Source organism: Lithobates pipiens, unplaced genomic scaffold (assembly GCF_037356315.1).
Source record: "Lithobates pipiens isolate NorthernLeopardFrog02 unplaced genomic scaffold, aLitPip1_a1.2 Scaffold_19, whole genome shotgun sequence".
Taxonomy (NCBI): domain Eukaryota; kingdom Metazoa; phylum Chordata; class Amphibia; order Anura; family Ranidae; genus Lithobates; species Lithobates pipiens.
In genome coordinates this window covers 43,694,681-43,718,267 of record NW_027507764.1, presented here as the reverse complement: position 1 = coordinate 43,718,267, position 23,587 = coordinate 43,694,681, and the positions used below count along the sequence as shown (strand labels likewise).

The following is a 23,587-nucleotide window of genomic DNA, read 5'->3' as shown; positions in this document are numbered from 1 at the left end:
AGGTAGCAGGAATGGGAACAAGCCAAGGTCAAATACAAGAAGGCAGGTCAGAAACAGGTAGAAGTGACAAAGTCTGTGATGCAAGCCGGGATCAAACACTAGAGATAACAGCAAAGTCAAACCAGGAGAGCAGATCAGACAGGTCAGGAGCAAGCCAAGTCACAAAAGGAAATCCAAGTAGAATATGCACAGAGGCTCAAGAACATGGGAAGGCTGATGACAATCCAGCAATGTGATGGGCTCAGCAGCAGTCTTACATAGGCCAGTAAGTGGCTGCATCTGTCACATTGTGCGCATGCGCGTTCGCATATTAGTACCGTTGCAGACCTCTGTGCGCCCGTTCGCACTTCTTGCACTAGTGCGCATGGCAATGTGCCGGAAACGACCATTACCAGTACTGGCACCATTGCCAGCTCTCCTACGGCCATTTCCCTGACAGTGCCCCCCCCCCCCCCCCCCAAGGGGCAGCCTCCGGAAGCCCCAACGGGCCAATGTTTCAGGATGTCTGTTGTGAAAGTCTTGTACAAGTCTAGAAGCCTGTGCATTGCTTGCAGAATTGTCTACAGGGGGTACTCCCTCCACGTGATGAGATACTGGACTTGCCTACCTCTTCTCCAGAAATTCATAGAGGCCTCTACTTCAAATTTAGCTTCCCCTTCTACCAAAATTGGAGGTGGAGGCAGCTCTTCTCTTCCAGGGAAAGGACTTGGTATAGCTGGTTTGAGCAAAGAGATATGGAACACCGGATGAATTTTGTAGGGATTGGGTAGTGCCAGCTCAAAAGCCACTGGGTTTAACTCTTTCTTGATTTTAAAGGGACCAATGAATTTTGGCCCAAGCTTCTGGGAGGGACATGAGAGCTTGAGGTTTACTGAAGAAAGCCATAGCTTGTCCCCAATTTTAAAAACAGGATTTCCTCTTCTTTTCTTATCATGGTACTTTTTATAGTCCTCTTGGGCTTTTTGCATGGCCTCCTGAAGCAACTTATAGTTGGTTTGAATGTACTTTAATTGATCCTGGACAGCGAGGGCAGATGCTTCTGGTATGATATTCGGTAAGAAGGACGGATGGAACCCATAATTTGCCTAAAAAGGAGACTGATTGGTGGCTGCATGCTATGAGTTATTATATGCAAACTCTGCACAGGGAAAAAGAGAAACCCAGTCTGCATGCACGGCCAAACAACTGGCAGGACTACTGGGGCTGGGATCAAAGCAATGTTGCAGGCAATACACTGAAGAAAGAATTTATACTGCTACATTGCTTTGGTAAAAAATAACCCAAATAAGTGTATATTGTTTGGTCTGTGCTAAAGTTAGAGAGTCTGTAAGCTATGGTGCCAATCATTTGAATTTCTCTCACATGGCATATGCATACCACAAGTTACACCCCAAAGTACATTCTGCTACTCTTCCTGAGTATGGCGATACCACATGTGTGAGACTTTTACACAGCCTGACCACATACAGAGGCTCGACATAAAAGCATTCTAGGGACATAAATTACACGTCTCATTTCTCAACCCCCTATCACACTTTTGGAGGCCCTGGAGCACCAGAACAAAGGAAACGCCCACAAAATTACCCCATTTTGGAAAGAAAACACTCCAACGTATATTCGTAATCACTTTTTCCCACAAGTAATTGGAAAATGTGGAAAAGAAAATTATGACACTGTGGCACTGATGGCCACTGTTGGCACAGATGGCACTGATGGGCATTGGTGACACTGATGGCACTTATGACACTATGGCACTGATAACTGATGGCACCGTGACACTTATGGCACTGTGGGCACTGTTGGTACTGTTGAGCATGGTGACACTGATGGGCACTGTTGGCACTGTGACACTAATAGGCACTGTGACACTGATGGGCACTGTTGGCACTGTGGGCACGTTGGGACTATGTGCACTCTGACACTGATGGGCACTGTTGGCAGTGACACAGATGGGCACTATATTGGCAAGGAACAAGTTGAAGAACTCGCTCACTGTGAGCAAAGATCACTCTCCCGCCTCACCTGCGGTCTTTGTGTGAGGAGGGAGAGCCCTCATATATTTACATTTGAGATCATCTCTCATTGGACACGCCAATCACATGGTAAATGGCTGTTATTGGCCATTTACCACAATCTGTGATTGGCTGTGTCCAAGGAACATTGTCATCAAAGAGTTTCCCCAATGCATGCCCGTGGGGGTGTTTCAGCAGCCCCGATCCTCTTCTTATCAAATCCCTAGCTGGCACTCCTGGCTCGTCCCTACTGCCAAGTGCTCCCACAGCAAGCAGAGCTGCTGCGCTGTGTGTCCATTCAGTCACAGAGCCGTGGCTTGACCCCGTCCCCTCTCTCTCTCCCTCCTCATTGGCTCACTGGCTTTGAGTGACAGCAACAGGAGCCAATGACGCTCACTGCTGTCTCAACCAATGAGGAAGAGCCCCTGAGCTTTGTGGTTTTCCTACTACATCGCTGGATGGAGATGGGGCTCCAAGTATGGGGGGGGGGGAGCTGCTGCACACAGAAGCTTTTTTTTTTTTATCATAGAATGCATTAAGATAAAAAAACTTCTGCCTTTTAAAACCACTTTACGGTTAAAAAAAACCCCCAAGGCTTTACAACCACTTAAACTGCGAAAAGCCTGTAAAAGAAGCAGATCAATCACTCCCTGCAGGCGAAGAAGTCAAATCTTTGGACAACATGTCCAGCAATGGCTGCTGTGATGTCTCCCACCAATCCCTGCAGTGATGTAGGGGTCAGCAGATGGAACCACAGCTGACGGGGGACTCGCTATCTAATACAGAAATCTTGGATAGCAATGGCGCCCGCAGCAGTTGAAAAAACAAAGTTTTGTCTTTCCACTTGCACAACAACTTGTGAGTGCCTTTCTAAGCTGTAGTACTATGAGCCCAGGCGAGCAAGAGGACGTTGACCTAGGAGCAGCTCCATGACAGCCATGGGTAGAGATGAGTTTGGGTGTCCCCTGAACTCTTCTCTACCCACACTCTGGACTCACACTCTTTATTTACTCCAATTAATTCCTTCCTGCCTCGCAGTCTGCATCAATAACGTGAGCTGTGGGGAAGGAATGCAAGGGTTCGGGTAGAGAATGGTTAGGAGGACGCACAGGCTCATCTCTAGAGGTGGGTTGAAAGGTTCTGGTCATCATTTAAAACAGAACCAAAAATCGCTCATTCAGCATTGACTATTTTTAATCCTTATGCTTCTAGCATTAGTAAATAAATAGGAAGCCGTATGTTTACTTGTTTTTTTTTTTGTTTTTGTTTTTTTTCCAAAAGAAAGTTTATTGAGAATCACAGAATACATGCATGGTATGTACGTGTAGCACAGTACAACAATAACGATGAGAATATCACAAGAACATACATCTCAGTTTACATCAATTGAGGAATAGAAAAGAAATCAAGGGAATTGCGTACAATCTGAGTGGGAAAGGCAATTATAGATAAACCAATATTCAAAAAACAATTATAATGAACATAGATATCTGAAAAAAGAGCCAGTCAATAGTTGTGGGTCCCATCGAATCTCCTGTGCAGCCATCCACCCCAAATGGGATCACACTGTGGATGGTTGAGAGGTGATAACTTCTTGGTGCGATACGGGAGGAGACCCGATAGGGGCCAGTAAAGAATTCACAATATATATGTTATAGGTAAAACAGTTATAGGTGTGTATAATAGAAGTAAGGGGGAGGGGAGGTCGTCATTGGAGTTCCCATAGGTGTAGAGGGGAGGGGGGGGGAGGCATCATATAGGGATCAGAAGGGGAACATAAATTGTAGGGTGAAGTAGGGTGAAATAGGTAGGAGAAAGTGTAATCGGTTATGATCTCCCCGGGGAGGAAGTGGGGTAGGAGTGCAGAGGAAGGATTATCTAATATCAGCCCAGGAAAGACGGTTCAGAGTAAATTAAAAAATGGTGTCTTGACCGTTAATAAATCACATTAAGTATGAGTGACAGCGGTGGTAAGGGATTTAGAGGCACGGAAAAGTATCCAGCAGGCCCATTTATGGGAAAATTGTTCATGTCTGTCATACGCTTGATGAATTAGTCTTTCCATTTCCTCTATTTTATCCATCTGTCGAAGCCATTCCTCAATAGATGGAGGTGTTGTAGATCGCCAATGACGTGGAATGCATTGGGTGGCTGCATTAATCAAATGTGAGACTATCGAAGTCTTATAAGTTTTTATTTGAAAGCGGTGTGTGGTGTAACAGGTATTGTGCCGGGGAGAATTCTGGATGATAGGTAGTGATGTTAAATGTTTACTTGTTTTTAACTTTTTTTTTTACATTTCTTTAGTTGTTTCCTGGCCTAGGCCAAAATGATGTCATACATCCCAGGATTCTTCATGGAAGGAGGGGCTTTCTTTCACACCCTCCTGCTTGCATGCCTGAGATGGATCCCAGGAAGTAAATGCTATGTGAATCATCTGCCCTTACTCAAGATGGTCGCGTTTTTTCAAAGTGATTTTTAAACTAAATAAAGCATACAGACATAGATAGATGAGGAAGTTGACTTTGAATATTAAAACTAAATTGTGCTTTCAGTTTGTGGTGCTCAGATACAGTTTAGTTCCACTTTAAAGGAGAAGTACAGCCAAAGCTCACCATGTTCTTTCTTGTAAAAAAAAAAGAAGCTTGCCATGTTGAGGGCATGTGGCCTGGTATGGTTCCGGGGGGACGACAGGGCGTTTGCTTGTCCCCCCCATCTTCCCTGCATGCTCGGATAAGGGTCAGGTATGGATTTGGGGGGGGCCACGTAATAAATTTTTTTTGGTGTGGGGTTTTCCCTCAATATCCATACCAGACCCTTTGGTCTGGTTGGCTTGTCTCCATCCCCCCCCCCCCCATCTTTCCTGCATGCTCGGATAAGGGTCTGGTATGGATTTTGGGGGGGGGGCACGTCATTTATTTTTTGTGTGGGGTTCCCCTCAATATCCATACCAGACCCTTGGTATGGTCTTGGGGGGGACCCCACGCCATTATTTCTTTCAATTTTGGCGTGGGGTTCCCCCTCAAGATCCTCAGAGCACAAGTCACATGCCTCAAGTCGCATCAGTTAAGATGATGATCCCGACTTCCATTCAAATCAAGGGGCTGAAATTGTGCCCAAGTCAGACCAAAGTAGTGCAGGAGGCTTTTTCAAAAGTCGGACCAGTTAACCTGTTGCCAACCACCCCACGTACATTTACTGCGGGATGGCTGCTCCTCTGCACAGAATCACGTACATGTATGTGATTCTGCACTTCCGAGTCTGGGGCACCATGTGTACCACCGGCGTCCCGCTGTGATTGGATATAGTAAGAGCCAATCAGCGGGACCCACCGATCGTTCGAGGCACAGGCAGTTCTGTGACAAGGGAAGCCTGTGATCTTGGGTTCCTGCTAAGCAAAAACACGGATCTCTGCCTTCCCAAAATACAACCACCCCCCCCCCCAACACAGTTAGCAAGCACTCCCTAGGAACACATTTAACCCTTTGATCGCCCATGATGTTAACCCTTTTCCTGCCAGTGTCAATAGTACAGTGACAGTGCTTTTTTTTTTTTTTTTTAGCACTGAATTATGGCATGGACAGCTCCAGAATAAAGGAGAGTACTGAAGCAACGCAGGTTTTATTTATTTATTTCATGCTCATCCTATTTTGATATTTATTTTAAAACATGACACTTCAACTTAAAATGTTCATCCCTAGAAGAATAAAAATAGAATTTGTAGTCCTTAACTTTCTCCTTCTTCTTCTTTAAAAAAAATGACAGGTGATATCTATTGTACATTTTGGCCTTAAATGCACTTATGTGCCTTCAGGTAAAAAGTAAAAAAATAAAAAAAAATAAAAAAGGAATGTCAGATAATATTGGGATGCTAATACCGGAACATATACTGTATCATGAGAATTCTGCCACAATTCAATGGCCCCCATATAAAATTTCCCGGAAGCTGTTCTATCACCAGAGGCTGCAAGTACACTGGATACAGTAAAAGGATAAGATGAGACAATGATAGGATGGCAGTCTCTCAGTATATCTCATTACACAATAGCAGTTGTGCTGACAAAGAATGCAGTGGCTTCAGGAACAAGAAGGGGTCTTCAGGCAAAATTCTCTGCACACCAATTATTCCTTCCAAAAGGAGAAAGGAATAAATGCAATTCCATATAGTTAAAGTATATATAAAGTGATCCTTTATCTTTTTTTTACAAAAATATATACATGCCGCTGTAGGTGAGCGACTCGCTGCAAGATCAGCTGCAGGTCAACAGATGACGGTCCATTCGATCAGTATAGGCATGAATCACCACACTCTGGGCTACAGCAAACTATTATTTATTTAAACGGCACCACGGGCCATCCCTACGCATTTCATGCTAGAAAGCGAAATACATCAAAGGTGACTGGTATGTCTGGCATGGTAGACAAGTGGCTAAAGAGCTGGTAAAGGGGCTTACCAATAAAAGTGACCCAGGCTGTCCTAGAACCACCAGTTTTATTGGGCTCTCAGAGTGTGTACCCCCCCTGCTGCCAACTCCCGTGGTTGTTCCCAGGCTCTCTCGTTCCTCAGGAAACAGCTTTCCCAGTGAATGAGCCACTAATGGCTTGAGAAGCAAAGTATATTATGTCATTTCTGAGGTCACGGCTGTCATTCCTCAGCTAGTGTAGTTGAGTTTGCAGCTATTCAAACACGTTTTGTGCTTCAGTAGCTGCATTGGAGAGCATAATATCCCCCCCCCCCCGCCACACACACTTGCACATAAACATACACACACAAACACACGCACACACATACACAATCACATATATACACACATACATAAACACACTTGGGTACTGTATCTGCATTCACAGTGCCAGGTATTGCACTGTAAGTGGAAGCAAAGTGGTCAGGATTTCGAGAAAATGCCTTCCTCTCCCACTGGTTTGCAATTCACTGTCCTGTCTGGGTGCCCGCCGTACTGGTGTATAGTTCGGCAAAGCAGTGGGGGCTTGATCTGAGCTAAATGCCTTTCTCAACCAGGAAGCTGTGCCACCCCTGACAAACTCAGACAGCACCACGGATGAGAAAGGCGGGTGTAAAGTACAATTTCAGCATCTAAGAGATGCCAAGTGTGAGACTCAAGTTCCAGGATAATGCAACTCTAATGCCCCGTACACACGATCGGACTTTCCGACAATAAAACCGTGGATTTTTGTTCAAAGGTTGTTGGCTCCAACTTGTCTTGCATACACACGGCCACACAAATGTTGGCCAACAATTACGAACGTAGTGACATACAAGACGCACATGATATCTCCATTACGAACGCTAGTTTTACAAGACCAAGCACTTCCGGCTCGTACTTGATCCTGAGCATGCGTGGACTTTTGTGCGACGGACTTGTGTACACACGATCGGAAAGTCCGACAACAAACATTTGTTGGCGGAAAATTTGAGAACCTGCTAGCCAACATTTGTTGGCGGAAAGTCCAACAACAAATGTCTGATGGAGCATACACATGGTTGGACTTTCCCCCAACAAGCTCATATCCAACATTTGTTGTTGGAAAATCCGATAGTGTGTACGCGGCATAACAAGCATGTGTAGGAGTAACTATTACTGGTTGCCCAAAGGCCAAAGAAGGAAGATGGATGCAAAATAAGTGGCGGTGAAGATGGCAGTGGCAGCAATGAAGGAGAGCGTAAACCCTAATTCAGTTCCTCTTTAAAGGGAATGTATTGTGTTTCTTTAACCCATTTGCTTGCAGAATTATTATTTTCTTATACTTCCCACATATGCTAAATATTTTCTGACATTTTAGGCATTTTGAACATAACTAAAAACATACTTAAAACCACCAATATATATATATATATATATATATATATATATATATATATATATATATATATATATAATTTTTTTTTAAAAACAGGACCGGTAGAATAAAATGATGGTAGCTGCAATTTTTTCTGTCTCACAATATTTGAGAAGCTGCTTATAAAATCTTTTCAGTAAAAAATGCACTTAAAATAATTTTAGTGTATAAAAACTGAATACTTTTACATTTTTAATTTTTTTTATTGTAAAATATAAAAGGTGAGGTTGTGTAGAGTAAATAACGTAGCCTGCTCTACTGTGTCTCCTCCGTCCAGTTTAACTTTCAAAATGCTGTGCCCCTATAAAACTGCAAAAAAGATACCCAAAATTGCTAATAGGGGACAATTTAGAAACGTTTACAGGGAATCAAGAGTTAACTGTAAATGATAGCTCGAAAAATATTCCTCTCACTTTGGCATGTGTGGGAATATCTTATATGTGTTGTGCAAGCCCCCAATGTGGTAGTACTTTGCTGGTGACAGTCTCTTTATGGAAACATAAGCGGTCTATTAGATAAATAAATGTCTCAACTACGTTGTACACAGATCAAGAAAGAAGAGTACCCAATCTGCTCCTTTCCCAACCCGTTTCCAAGACCCCTAAATGTAAAAGGGCTCAGAGCTGAGTGTGCTTCCAGGTGCACACCTTAAAGGGAAGATCAGGGAATGGTAGTTCCTCCATCTCCTGCCCCTCTCCACCCTGAATATCTTTGAGGATTTTGCACACCTTAAAGGGAAGATCAGGGAATGGTAGTTCCTCCATCTCCTGCTCCTCTCCACCCTCAATATTTTTAAGGATTTTGCACACCTTAAAAAGGAAGATCAGCGAATGGTAGTTCCTCCATCTCCTGCCCCTCCCTGAATATCTTTGAGGAGTTTGCACACCTTAAAAAGGAAGATCAGCGAATGGTAGTTCCTCCATCTCCTGCCCCTCCCCACCCTGAATAACTTTGAGGATTTTGAGCATGAGAACCACTATGGAGCTGTTGGAGGATGGGCAGGCACTTTTGGGAGGACCAGAGTCGGAACAAAAGGGTAAACAAACTCAGGGCTGCTTTTCCAATCACATACAGTACAATGCCTCCCCAATCCACCAATGCACCCCCTAAAAAAAAAAAAAAAAAAAAACTTCCAGTTAAATGGGCAAATGAGAACACTAAAACGAGGTCCAGAGTAGGCCTCATGTATGGCCTCATCACCAATGCACACTTATCTGAACACAAATTGAAATCCTGTTTTACCCTGGCTGATACTACATCTGAGATGGCGGTATTGGAAATCGATTTGTGTAGCTTCAAGTTGAATATTCAGATACCTTTTAATTATTTGGTTTGAATGTACTTACTGACACGACAACAGATGGGTAAGAAGGACAAACTCCGGGAGTCTGGAGTAATCCAGTAAGTTTCTGGGTTTCCTCAAAATCTGATTCTTTAACCTGAGAACAAAATAATTATATTAGTGGAGGATAACCTAAAAACCTTAACAGTAATGGGCAGTATTCAGGTCTCTTTAAAAAAAAATATATGTTATCAATTTAAAATAAAGAAACTGTTGGAAGTATGACATTCAGATACCTAGATGTTGCTTCCCATACCTACAGCACCATCTATAACGCTGCCATTACAGTAGGTAAAAGTAGTTCAGTAAAGTAGGTCTTCCCAGCATGCTACTTTTTCCAGTCATATATTTCTACTGGCTCATTGCTATAATGGGCTGCCTAACTAGCCTATAAGAATTTGTAGGAAGTTGTAATCAGCAGGCAAGTTTTGGCAATATCGAGAGGTGCTGTTGCTTTGTCTATTAGAACAGCTTGGGATATGGTTATGAAAACAGGGTATAAGGCCTTTTTGGGGACTTGGACCGGACGGCTGGCTAACTCTCACTCGGAATTCTGGGAAAACACAATGACACCACAAGCGGATGATGGTCAAAGTTGTTCATTTTTTAAGGGAGAGATCCCTTGGCTTTATACAAAATAAAATAAGGATGGATTTCAATACATTAGGGTTTAGTTACAGAGAAAAAGGGGGGCAATTCTTAGAAAAGGAGTTTACCTCCATATGACGTGCAGTCACTAGTGATGGACGAACTTCCGACGGGACGTTTCGCGAAAGCGAAATGCGAACGGACCCAAACGTTCGCGAAACCGAACGTTCGCCGCGGGCCCCATTGACTTCAATGGGAGGCGAACTTTGCAAACCTTCATGTCGAATTTGCGGCCACGTGGTAATTATTAGGGGGTAAAACGTAGTCCCACCATCTGGACAATGACATAATACATGTATGAGGTGAATTTGGGATCGATAACTACAAGCATTTTTATTTTATTTGGGAAATTGTTCTAACAATTCAGGACTATGGAGCTAATGAAGGCAATGGAGGAGAGGGAAGGTCAGGGACCAGGGTAGGCAAAGAAGAGGGTGCAGGAGATGATCACCAGCAGCGTGACATACCGGAATGACACATGCACCGTGATAGAGGCATCTGACAGCAGCACCGTAATACAGAGCACTGACAGCAGCACCGTGACATACAGCGCTGACAGCAGCACCGTGACATACAGCGCTGACAGCAGCACCGTGACATACAGCGCTGACAGCAGCACCGTGACATACAGCGCTGACAGCAGCACCGTGACATACAGCGCTGACAGCAGCACCGTGACATACAGCGCTGACAGCAGCACCGTGACATACAGCGCTGACAGCAGCACCGTGACATACAGCACTGACAGCAGCACCGTAAGCAGCCCCAGGAGGAAGTCAGCACAGCACAGGGATGGTGTGATCCCCTCATAATAAGAACCCCCAGGAGGAAGTCAGCACAGCACAGGGATAGTGTGATCCCTTCATAATAAGAACCCCCAGGAGGAAGTCAGCACAGCACAGGGATATCATAAGCAGCCCCAGTAGAAATATGACACCGCTCAACCTCTTCAAAGAGGAGGGTAGGGGCATATAGTACGGTGTGCTTTTTTGGGTCAAGGAAGTGAGCAGACTGTACGTCAGTCCCTATACCGCTGAAGGACTGCTGCAGTATAGGGCAGCGGTCAGCAGTGGTGCACGTCAACCCTATCTATTGTGGACCTATAGCGGTCCTTACAGAACAGCAGACTGTACCGCACTCAAGCCTATGTACCGTAGCACCCTATACCAAGTTACCAGTCCTTATAAGAACTTTTGTGGACCAAGCAGGTTGTGTATTAGTGTTTAGCAGACTGTACGTCAGTCCCTATACCGCTGAAGGACTGCTGCAGTATAGGGCAGCGGTCAGCAGTGGTGCACGTCAACCCTATCTATTGTGGACCGATAGCGGTCCTTACAGAACAGCAGACTGTACCGCACTCAAGCCTATGTACCGTAGCACCCTATACCAAGTTACCAGTCCTTATAAGAACTTTTGTGGACCAAGCAGGTTGTGTATTAGTGTTTAGCAGACTGTACGTCAGTCCCTATACCGCTGAAGGACTGCTGCAGTATAGGGCAGCGGTCAGCAGTGGTGCACGTCAACCCTATCTATTGTGGACCGATAGCGGTCCTTACAGAACAGCAGACTGTACCGCACTCAAGCCTATGTACCGTAGCACCCTATACCAAGTTACCAGTCCTTATAAGAACTTTTGTGGAACAAGCAGGTTGTGTGTTAGTGATTAGCAGACTGTACGTCAGTCCCTATACCGCTGAAGGACTGCTGCAGTATAGGGCAGCGGTCAGCAGTGGTGCACGTCAACCCTATCTATTGTGGACCGATAGCGGTCCTTACAGAACAGCAGACTGTACCGCACTCAAGCCTATGTACCGTAGCACCCTATACCAAGTTACCAGTCCTTATAAGAACTTTTGTGGAACAAGTGAGTTGTGAATGTTTAGCAGACTGCAGCAGAAGGGCAGCAGTCAAGTATAATATCCTTTCTATATTTGGAAGAAAGAATATTATACATGTACAAGCCTATTACTGTACCACTGATACCAGTCCTGAAAAGAACCTTTGTGGAACTAATAATAACAGCAAGTCTTTAAAATTACCCTCACTGCCTGACAACACTGCTTCCTTCCTGTCCCTATACAAATTGGCAAAAAAAGAGAACGATTAGTGGTTACTGAAACAGCTCTTTTGTGGACCTTGATAGTAACAGCTAATGATGATGATGATGATGATGATGATGAAAGACTAATCTGGCTGTCCCTGTAGCATACACCGTCCTTTCCCTTTCTCTAAACTAACAAAAGACACTCAGGCTGCTGCAAGAATCAGCAGCACAGCAAACCTATCAACACCTATACCAGTCCTGAAAAGAACTTTTGTGTACCAAATAGCTAGTGGTTTATCTCTCCCTACTCCACACAGGAACCTGTCCCTATCGTAACAGAAGAAAGAATGTAAAATGGCCACCGGATCGGGTGTATTTATAGGTTAGGGGGAATGTCCAAGTGTCCATGTGCTGTCATGTCTCAATTGGCTGTCCTGTATCACATGATAAACGTGTCACCAAAGGTTAAAGTTCTTGTATACATTAAACACGTAAGTCCGCCGCGGCGAACGACGGAAAAAGGCGTTCGAACGTGCGGACCGCGAATGTCGGAAATTCGCCGCGAAACGACCGCCGGGCGAAACGTTCGTCCATCACTAGCAGTCACATAATATTTTTGATATAAAGTACATGTCAGAATGTTCCCATGAGAATCCAGCCACACTAATCTATTAGCCTAAACATTTCTAGCCAGTAAACACATACCAAGTCAAACTCAGATAATAGAAATAAAAGAGGGAAACATACAGAATAGAAACAGCATTAAAACATCATTAACCCTTCAGGGCTTAAAAGGTTTTTCTCACAAAATATCGTTCTGCAAGCATTTTTTAGTTTCTACAGCCAACTTTAGTGGACGTTAGGCGGGGTTATAAACCCTTTTTTTTTTTTTTTAAATAACAAACATGTCATACTTACCTCCACTGCGCAGATCGTTTTGCAGAGAGTGGCCCCGATCACCATCTTCTGGGGTCCCCCAATGGCGCTCGTAGCTCCCCTCGCATAGGTAAACCCCCTGGGAGAAGCGCTCTCCCTTAGGGTTACCGTGTGGGCGCACTCCCGAGTCCAGCATTTGCGTCCATAGACACAGAATGCTGGACTGGGCCCCGCCCCCATAGGATGCATTTAGGTAAAAAAACACAAGGGTTTACAACCCCTTTAAAGAAGACAAAAAGTGAATATATGCTATATTATAAGAAACATCTAGAAATGTTAATTGTACCAGATTATTATTTTTTTTCTGTAATTTTCCAATATCAGTGCACCTCCCCTGCCTAGGTGCTCCTGTGACTGAAGCCTAATAGCTGTATATCTGCAGTGCGAGATCATCTAAGGCACTGCTGTCTGTGAATGCTAGTCTCACCAGATTTGGAATGAGACTTTGCGATGTCACTAATGTTGCGGCTCATGGTTCTCCTTGCTGGAGAGGAAGCTGTACCTGAGAGCCTGCAGTGCAGTGATCTCCCTGCTTCTGCTTCACTCATTCTGTGGATCTGTTTACTCCTCCACCCTCCTGCTGCTTCTTATTCACTATCCTATCAGCCATCAGCTTGTCAGTCAGCAGGGGTCATTTCTGACGAGAGAAAGCAAGGACCTGCTTTACCCAAAATAACCACCTTCACACAGAGACACAGCGCAGAATAATGCATGGTAAATCAGTAACAGGGAAAAGACCAGCTGCAGGGAAACCACAGGCAATAGTGATGACTGGATATGGGTGTTCACTCCCATGCGATCCGATTCCAGTATTGGGGGGGACAGGTTCCTGCACCTTTTTCATGCAAATCCAATGCGAGTTCAGCCATACGACTGCATGGCTGAATTCGCATTGCACAGACATCGCATGTGATCGGCACAGCAATGCGGTGCGAATCATATGCGCCATTATTATTATTTTTTTTAAAAGGTGTTTATTTTTAAATATTTTTGAACATACAGACAGCATATAAGGCAAACAGTACATAAGTCAAGGAGTCTCCCTCCAGAGGTGAATACAGAGGCAACAATAAAGACGCCTCGTTGGAGTAAACCAAACTGCAGCCATTATATGCAAAAACACAGAGAAACCCCAACAAAACAAAGCTACGAAAACAGACATGCCAACATTCGCGCACACACACCCATCACTCACACCTGTCACCGTCCCCCTATGCAGTATAATTTCAACATAAATAGCTGCCATATAAGGTCACACAGTAACAATTTACCACCCTGTTTCGTTCCCCCCCCCCCCCCCATACCAGGGACCACCATCCACAAATCCCAAACCTCCGGCCCTACCCCCGCAGCCCCCCCAGGGGGTCCTGCGAGGACAGGACCGTCCCCCAAAATGAACCAGAAACATCCAACCATGGTTGCCACACCTTATGGAACTTTTTCAAGCAAGCTCTGTGTTTATACACTATTTTAAATTTAGGGAGTTCACCATTAATAATACCATACAGTGATTGAATTTTGGGAGGAACATTGTCTTTCCAGTGGAATAAGATCACTTTACATGCATAAAATAAAATGGTAGGCAGAAGAGTCCGTTTTGACGCCCTGTGGACAAAGTCATTCAATATACCCAGCAGCCCCACCTCAGGGGTTTGAGGCACCGGGAGAGCAAGATGATCATCAAAAAATGTAAACAGGTCCGTCCAATACACATTTAGTCCAGGACAACTCCAAAACATATGAAATAGATCAGCATTATCATGAGTACATCTAGGACACAAGGCATCGGTTCTCAAACCCATTCTAGCCAGTCTAGCCGGTGTGTAGTGCAGCTGATGAATAAACTTAAACTGAACATATTGGTCGGAAGTGCTGATAATATCCTGGAAGCAGGTTTCAGTAGTTTCCTCCCACCCCTCCTCTACCAGGGCAGGTATCAAACGCTTCCACTTCACAAAGGAATTACAAAATGGGTCTGCTCCTGCCCTGGAGAGGTGATCATAAAAAGTTGTAACCTGTTTAGTAAGATCCGGGTAAGACATTAGGTCCTCCATAGGGGACTCCTGAAGCTCTATGTGCAAGGAACCAAACTGCGCCCTAATGGCATGTCTAAGAAGTAGATACTTGTAGAAAAATTTGTTATCTATTGAGAAGGTACCCCGTAAGTTTTCAAAGGATTCAAACTCATTTCCCTTGATGATGTGGGACAGGCGCAGAACATGCAGCCTAGCCCACCATTGGGAGTCCGGGTGCCCCTGTAATTCAGGTACACTGGGATTGTCCCATATCGGTGTTTGTGGTGACCTGCCCGGGGTAGAAATAGAAAGAAGTTTCTCTCCCTCTCTCCAGGCCAGTAGACCCACCTCCATAGGGGAGAATCTAGAGCATCTAGAATGTAGGGCTCTGTGCAGCACGTCATTAACCGAGTCAAACGGGGCATGAAGGATTGACATGAGAATGGCGGAGGGGGGCTGGGGGTTGGAATGCAACCAATCATATATATATGTCAGTTGGGAGGCAAGGAAATATTTGCCAAGGTTCGGGTGGGCCAGGCCTCCTTTCGATTTAGGAGATTGTAAAGATGTCTTGGCAAATCGCGGATGGGAGTTTTGCCAGATAAAGGAGGACACACTGGATTCTATGTTCATAAATACCTTTTTTCGGGAGATAGACCGGGGCAGCTCGAAAACAGTATAGAAATTTTGGGAGGAATATCATCTTAAAGATGTAAATACGACCTATTAAGTTGAGAGGGAGAGTTGCCCACGCTTGAAGTCTGTCAACCATCTGTTTTGTGATTGGGGTAATATTCAAGGCTTCATATTTGGGGAGCTCATTATGTATCTGAATGCCCAGATATTTAAATGACTGGGACGTCTGAAGTTTAGACGCGGTCAAGTAATCATAGGAGCAGCGCGGGCCGATGGGGAAAGCTATCGACTTGTCCCAACCTACCCTCAGACCAGACACATCACCAAATTCCTCAACCACCCGCATGAGACCATGAAAGGAGCCTTCCTTACCATCCAAATAAATCAAGGCATCATCAGCATACAAAGATATCTTTTCCTCCAGTAATCCTACTCGGATGCCCCCTATCCCCGAAGCCTGCCGCACCGCCAGGGCCAGGGGCTCTATGGCGATGGCGAACAGGAGCGGGGACAGGGGACACCCTTGTCTAGTCCCCCTAAACAGCCGAAATGGTGATGAGACATCTCTATTAGTTCTCACCCTCGCACTCGGCTTAGCGTATAGCAGGCGGACCCATTTTGTAAATAGTGGGCCAAAGCCCATGTTAGCCATTGTCTCCCACAAAAATGACCAACGCACCGTATCAAATGCCTTTAACACATCTAAGGACAATACCAAACCACTTTGTTTATCCCTACATGCTCTATGGATATGTAGATATAATCTGCGTATATTGTCAAAAGTGCTACGTCCAGGCATAAACCCAGCCTGATCTGGCGAGATTAATGAGAGTATAACCTTTTGCAACCGAAGAGCCAATATCTTGGCCAAAATTTTTGCGTCGTGGTTTAGGAGGGAGATAGGACGGTAGGACTCACATAGCAATTTGTTCTTGCCCGGCTTGGGCAAAACCACTATCAGGGCTTCATTCATGGAGTTAGGAAGAGATCCCATGTTCAAAGACGCTCTGTACGTAAGGAGTAGCTTAGGGGCTACCAATTCAGTATAGGTCTGGTACCACGCCGAAGGGATACCGTCGAGGCCGGGGGCCTTCGAAGGCGGTAGGGAACCTATCGCTGCCTCCACCTCTTCAAGAGTAATCTCTTGCTCAAGGAGGTCTCGTTGGGCCTCCTCCAGTCCAGGAAACACCAACGACGAGAAAAAACCCTGAAATGTAGCCTCCGATGGGGGCACTGGATCGTCATAAAGTTCGCTGTAGTATGAGGTAAATTCCTGATTTATCGCCCCCGGGTCTTCAGTAGTAGAACCATTGGGCAGTTGTATGGCAGAGATGGAACTATCCAGATAATCCGTATGAGCGAGGAAGACTAACAGCCTCCCATTCTTACCCCCGTGTTCGTGTAGTTTTGCTGTCAGGTGTAGTTGTTGTATTTTAGTCGTGTCCACAAGATGTAACTGTAACAGCTTGTGGGCATTCGTCAGGTCACCTCGAGTGGTCTCAGTCGGGTTGAGTATATGTCTACGTTTAGCCTCCTCAAGGGAACGTTCGAGATCCAGTTGTTGGGCCCTCCCCGCTCGTCTATGATGCTTAATACGGTATATGTATGATCCGCGCAGTACCGCCTTAAAGGCATCCCAGGTAGGTCCCGCTGCCGTGGTGCCAATGTTCGTGGACCAGTAGTCTGACATATCTGAGGGAATGGCCTCTTGTATCCCCCCGGTGTGGACACCCACAAAGGACTAAGTTTCCACACCCTAAATGTAGGGCAGTGCCCCAGGGAAAGGGTAACCTGCAGTAGTGAGTGATCCGAAACTGTTTGAGAGATATATTTAATCGCCCTGACGACCGGCAGGAAACTCCCGGTGGCCAATGCATAGTCTAGTCTGGACAAAGAGCCATATGTTTTGGATTGACATGAGAATACCTTTACCCCCGGGAATTTCCAACGCCAAATATCAACATATCCATAGGCCTCACACCATTTACTAAACATTCTTGATTCGCTTCCATGTGGTTTCAACCGATCCAGATCAGGCTGTAGCACCGAGTTGAAATCACCCACAATAAACGTAGGGCAAACAGGTAACATTGACAACTTAGTACTCAGAGCGGAGAATACCGTGGCCGTGGCTGGCGGAGGAACATAAATTGTGACCAGAATGACAGGAGTTCTTAGCACCGTGGCATGTAACACTAAAAATTGACCCCCGGGGTCCGAGACCACCTGATGGCACTCAAACTGTAACCCCTTACGTATTAAGATGGCCACCCCACGAGCATAGTTGGAGTAAGTGGAATGAAATTTATGAGCCACCCAACACTTTTTTAACGAAAGGATTTTTGAGCCCACCAGATGAGTCTCCTGCAGACAAAGAATATGCGGGTGCAGTCGTTTAATCTGCTCAAACACCAATGCACGTTTAAATTTAGAATTTAGCCCCCGAACATTCCAGGAGCATATGTTTACCTCAGTCATGTACGGGCTGGGAATAGTGTACAAGAACGTGAACAAGCGGGTGTAGCCCGCCCAGGAACCCCAAAACCATCCCTCACCAGACAGCCAGAGCCACAGTACCTCCAGGGGGACAGGTGACACAGACATACTCCCATCCATCCACACACCACACACATCTCACCCATACAACAGACAACAAATAAAGGGCTGCCAAGTAGCAGCAACAACCCTGCCCTGCTCCCACGGAAATGGAGCGGGCTTGTACCCAAAACTGGGGCCATGCGTGGGGTGCATGGCCTGATAGCCATGCAATTATCCACAACTAGATAACCTCACCACAATGTGGCTCAAAATCGTTCTGCCTGGAGCAGCTCCCAGGTACTCATCCAAAAAATGGAGGAGAAAAAGAGTCCCGCAACATAAAAAAATAAATCTGGTTAGTCCCAACATGTTTCAATAAGAGCAGCAGAGACCCGCCTCCCTGACCGAGGCAGTTGCAAAAAAGAAAAAAAGGGGGGGCAAGGAAAAAAATAGAATGATAACCATCCAGGCCATTATCCTTCAGGCAGGATCTTGAGGGGGTTGGGGCAGGGATTCCCACCATGTAAGGACGTTCTTGGGTGACTGGAAGAAAAGAACCTTCTCCTGGTATACAATACGTAGGGTAGCCGGGAATATCATAGAATACTTCACTGCGTGTTCTCTCAGCTTGCGTTTAACAGACTGGAATTGTGCCCGTTGGTTGCGAACCGCCACAGAATAATCCGGATACAGTGACACAGCAGCATTATTGATCTTCAAGCTGCCTTTCACTCTGGCCGCCCGCAGTATAGCATCTCTGTCTCTGTAGTTCAGCAACCTAATTACCATGGTACGTGGCGGATTGCCCGCGGGGAGAGGTCTGCCCGGGACTCTGTGAGCCCGTTCTATCACAAAGCAGGGGGACAGGGTGTCACGGCCAAATTCCTGCTCAAGCCAACTTTACAGAAAGGCCACTGGGTCAGACCCCTCTACCCGCTCAGGAAGGCCCACCAGCCTCAGGTTGTTACGTCTGAGGCGGTTCTCGAGGTCGTCCATCTTGTTTTCCAGGGAGGCAATTTTACCCCCCGCCGTATTAAGTTTAGGCCAGATAGGGTCAACTGCATCCTCCAAGTCACTAATACGTTTCTCAGTCTCATCCACCCTTCCGCGTATTTTCTGAACATCCTGTCTCAGCAATGTAAAGTCACTTCTTATTTCAGCCACAGTCCCCATTAGAGCCACATGGTTTACCTTAATGGTGTGCAGCACATCGGCAAGCGTCGGATCCCGGCCGCTCCCCTCCGCCTCCTCTCCCTCCGAGATCTGCGACTCCAGGATCGGGGGGTCCGGATGTCCCGGGGAGGACGGCGGAGAGGATTCCCCAAAGAGATCCGGTGTTCTGCCTAATAGAGTCCGGCCATCAATATGTGTCCGCTCCGTACTGCGCATGCGCAGTACGGAGCAGACGAAGCTTCGGAAAATCTCCGAAGCTGAACGGCGCCTGCGCCGTGAGTGGAGGTGGTAGCCCCACCATCCAAGCGGACATAGGGTTGTGAATTTTAGAGGGCCCCTCGCGGGCGAGCTTCGCTCGCCACGCTTCGGGCTCGGCCTCGCTGCGCTCGGCTCTTTTTTATTCGAACTCTATGTCCACTTGGATAGTGGGGATAGAACCTGGACTCACGGCGCAGGCGCCGTTCATCCTCGGCAATTTTCGGAATCTGTGTTCCTGTGTACTGCGCATGCGCAGTACGCAGGGGACAGCATCTGATGGAGGACCCTATTTGACAAGACACCGGCGTGGAGGCCGGAGAATCACAGTGCTCCGCGGTGGTGGTCCGGCGGCCATCTTGGCCCGAGCGTGTGTGCGCAGACATTCGCACCGGCGGCTGCCTTCTGCGTTTGCCCATCCGCCGATATCACCTGCCAGGGAAGCGGGGGGGTCCTCCGGTGCAGTCGGTGTCTTTCGGTCGGCGATTGGTGCAGGATTAACCCAGGATGGAGCAGGATTGTAGCGGGAGAAGACGGAGCTGCTCAGAAAGACATCCGCTCACATGACCACCTAGGCCACGCCCCCCGCCATTATTATTATTAACGATTTATATGCGCCATCTGTGTTCGCAATAGTGTGAACCCAGGCTTAAGGTTGTAAACTATACAGATATGTTTTAAAAAAAAAGCAAAAAAAAAATGATATACATATGTTTTTGCGCATTCACCATTCCTTTCAATGGACCAGCTAAACACGTGTAAAATGCTACATGTCCTAAAAAAGAAAAAAATACACTAAACAGCAACCAACAAATGAGAAATGGGATTTCTACTTTAAATTTATTTTCATTAAAGACAGACGTTTCACCGCAGGAAAACTGACAAGTTGACCCTAACACCTTCCTTGCCTCTTCTCACTGAAAGGAAAGGTCAGCCGGGTCACACAAAGACAAGTTGAAAAAACACGTTCACTTCAATCTGTCAAAAGCATTTACTGTTGCCCCCAAAGGTAGACCTAAATTCTCCAATCCACGCCCAAGTGTCAATCGCAAGTTCAAGCATGGATGGAGTTGGACTTTTTATTGGCCTGTATAGCCCAATGGGATGATGACGATGACTGTTCTATAAGAACGATATGATGATGATGATGATAAGAGAGTTATATATGATGCTTATACAACTTAGATTAATTAAATTCTCCAATCTTCACCCAAGCATCAGTCGCAGGTTGAATCATGGAGGGATTTGGACTGTTTATCGGACTGTAAAGCCCAATGAGATGATGATGATGGTTCTGTAAGAACAATATGATGACAAATACGACATATAAATACATGATGCTTATACGACAACTTAGGTTAGTTAAATTCTCTAATTTGCGCCCAAGTGCCAATCACAAGTTGAATCATGAAGGGACTGTTTATGGATGGAAGGGAGTTAGACTCTTCATTGGATTGTACAGCCAAATGGGATGATCATGACGACAGTTGTAAAAGGATGATATGATAAAAAGTGAAAAAGAAAAAGTGGTTTTGTTGGCATGAATTACCGTAGTTTATTCTGAGGAATACAAAGCTTTGTTCACTTAAGCCCCATTACCTGGCGTGCGTTATGGTGGGACTCCTAGTTCTAACGGTTCGGTGGCTCGACCAGTTCCTTTCCCTAACCCCTCCTACTCCTCCCCCCCCCCCCTCTTTTTTTTTTTTTTTTCGGTTATGTTGTTTTTTTTTGTTTTTTTGTTTTTTAACCTATTTTTTTTTATGAACAAATAACAGTATTGACCATGTAAAATTCCACACAGGATACTAATTCTTAATATCTAGGCTTATGGATCTCTATAGTGTCTCACTCATTGATCTCCATCCAATAGATGTACTGTTATGTTGGCCTTTACATGCAACTATACCATGGTTCCTTAAAAATAAAAATAAAGTATTGAAAAAAAAAAAGAATTCTCTAGTCTGTGCCCAAGTGTCAGTCACAAGTTAAATCATGAAGGGAGTTGGACTGTTTATGGACAGGAGGGAGTTGGACTGTTCATTGGATTGTACAGCCTAACGGGATGATGATGGTTCTATAGGGTTGATATGATGATAATGATTATTATAATGATGATGATGATGATGATGAAAGATCTGTACATGATGCTTTTATGACAATTTAGTATAGTTACATTCCCTAATCTGTGCCATATGCAAGTTGAATCATGAAGGGAGTTGGACCGTTTACATACTATAGGGAGTTGGACTGTTTATTGGATTGTACAGCCCAAAAGGATAATGATATTGACGGTTTCATAAGGATGATGATAATGATGATGATAGAGCTGTACTGTGCTTTTATGACAACTTATGCCGCATACACACGGTCGGATTTTCTGACGGGAAATGTTGGATGTGAGCTTGTTGGTGGACCGTGTGTATTCTCCATCGAACATTTGTTATCGGACTTTCCGCCAACAAAAGTTTGCTAGCAGGTTCTCAAATTTTCTGCCAACAACATTTTGTTATCAGAATTTCCGATGTGTACACAAGTCAGTCGCACAAAGTTCTAGCATGCTCAGAAGCGGAAGCGGACGGTCTTGTAAACTAGCATTCGTAATGGAGAATTAACATTGGTGACGCGGCAAATTACGAAATCTCCAAATGCAGCGCACAATTCTCTTCTTCTTTAATGGGATAATAATGAAGCTGCTTTACTGGTGTAGTTATTGCAAATTAATTTTCAAAGGCATTTTTTTTCAAGTGATATCAAGAATAATAATAATAATAGCACTAAATTAAAAACGCAAAAAGAAAAGCGCGAATCAACACTCGCCAAACTTCTACTAACACTAAATTAGCAGAAGGAGCCCAAAGGGTGGCATAAAAGAGCTGAAAAAACACGTAGTACATCTAGTATGTCACTAAGAACGTAATTGTTGGCCAACATTTGCATGACCATGTGTATGCAAGACAAGTTGGAGCCAACAACCTTCGAAACAAAATTCCACGGTTTTGTTGTCGGAAAATCCGATCGTGTGTAGCGGGCATAAGGCTAGCTGAGTTCTCCAGTCTGCGTTGAAGTGTCATTTTCAAGTTGAATCATGGAGGAAGTTGAACTATTTATGGACTGGAGGGAGATGGACTATTTATTGGACTGTACATCCCAACAGAAGGATGAGGAGGATGATGGTTGCATATGAACAATATGATAATGACGATCATGATACAAGAGCTATACATGATGCTTATATGACAATGTAGATATCTATAGTATAGAATGATAAAAGGAATGACTTCAACTTACATTGATACAAACAAAATTGTAGCACTGTCCTTGTAGAATACTCTGTAGGTCTTGGATTGTTTTGCACATTGATGAAGAAATTGCTTTCAGGTTCTACAACAAAGCAAGACGAAAAAAAAAAAAGAAAGTAAAATAAATATGTACAAAAAGAATTTTGAAAATGTTTGCAACGCACAAATTTTGCATATTGATGTTTTTAATTACTTCTGGACGATTCATAAATGTTTGATTGATAAATGTATTTAAGTACAGTGCCTATGTTATGCAAGGACACCTTGATGAAATTGTGGACATTTCTTTATAATATGTTTATTTGTACAATCATAGATATACCATTCTCCATACGTTCTCCTGAAGAAGTGGACTCTAGTTCAAGAAACGTGTTGAAAAGTGCTTTTCCATTTAGTGGGATTTAATGAATAACAACAACAAATACCTGTACATAGGTGAGACTATATAAGTAAAATATTTAAGGTCAAATCTGAGTATAAAATGTATTTATCAGCTTTCAATAATCAATCGCTGTTTGCTTTTATGATATCAGTTTTGTGCTCATATGTGAATAAAAGAACATTTTAATCTAAAATGCAATTGTATTTAGTGGCTAAACATTTCCAATCATATTATGTGTACAACTTTACAAAATACATCACAAAAACTAAGAAAACAATGAACCTCAGAGTTGGGTTTTTTAAGGCAATTAAAAAAAAAAGAAAAAAGAAGAGTATTGAGTTTGGGATCATTTCCATAAAAATCTTTATTTATAAAAACACCAATATTTAAAGATTAGTAGAAAAGTGTTAGACATATACAGTGCTACAGTAATAAAAACATTGCATGA

At 44.6% G+C, this 23,587-nt stretch overlaps 1 protein-coding gene across 3 annotated transcripts in view; it reads right to left on the bottom strand.

Annotated features, from left to right (window-relative positions):
• Positions 1–23,587, bottom strand: part of CRPPA (CDP-L-ribitol pyrophosphorylase A) — a 337,629-nt gene that overhangs the window by 146,240 nt on the left and 167,802 nt on the right. For all 3 annotated transcript variants that reach the window (XM_077490700.1, XM_077490701.1, XM_077490699.1), the window contains 2 exons: positions 22,747–22,839; positions 9,218–9,310 (listed from right to left, as the gene is read on the bottom strand). In XM_077490700.1, coding sequence (XP_077346826.1) covers positions 9,218–9,310; positions 22,747–22,839 — 186 coding nt within the window. The remainder of the gene's footprint in view (positions 1–9,217; positions 9,311–22,746; positions 22,840–23,587) is intronic.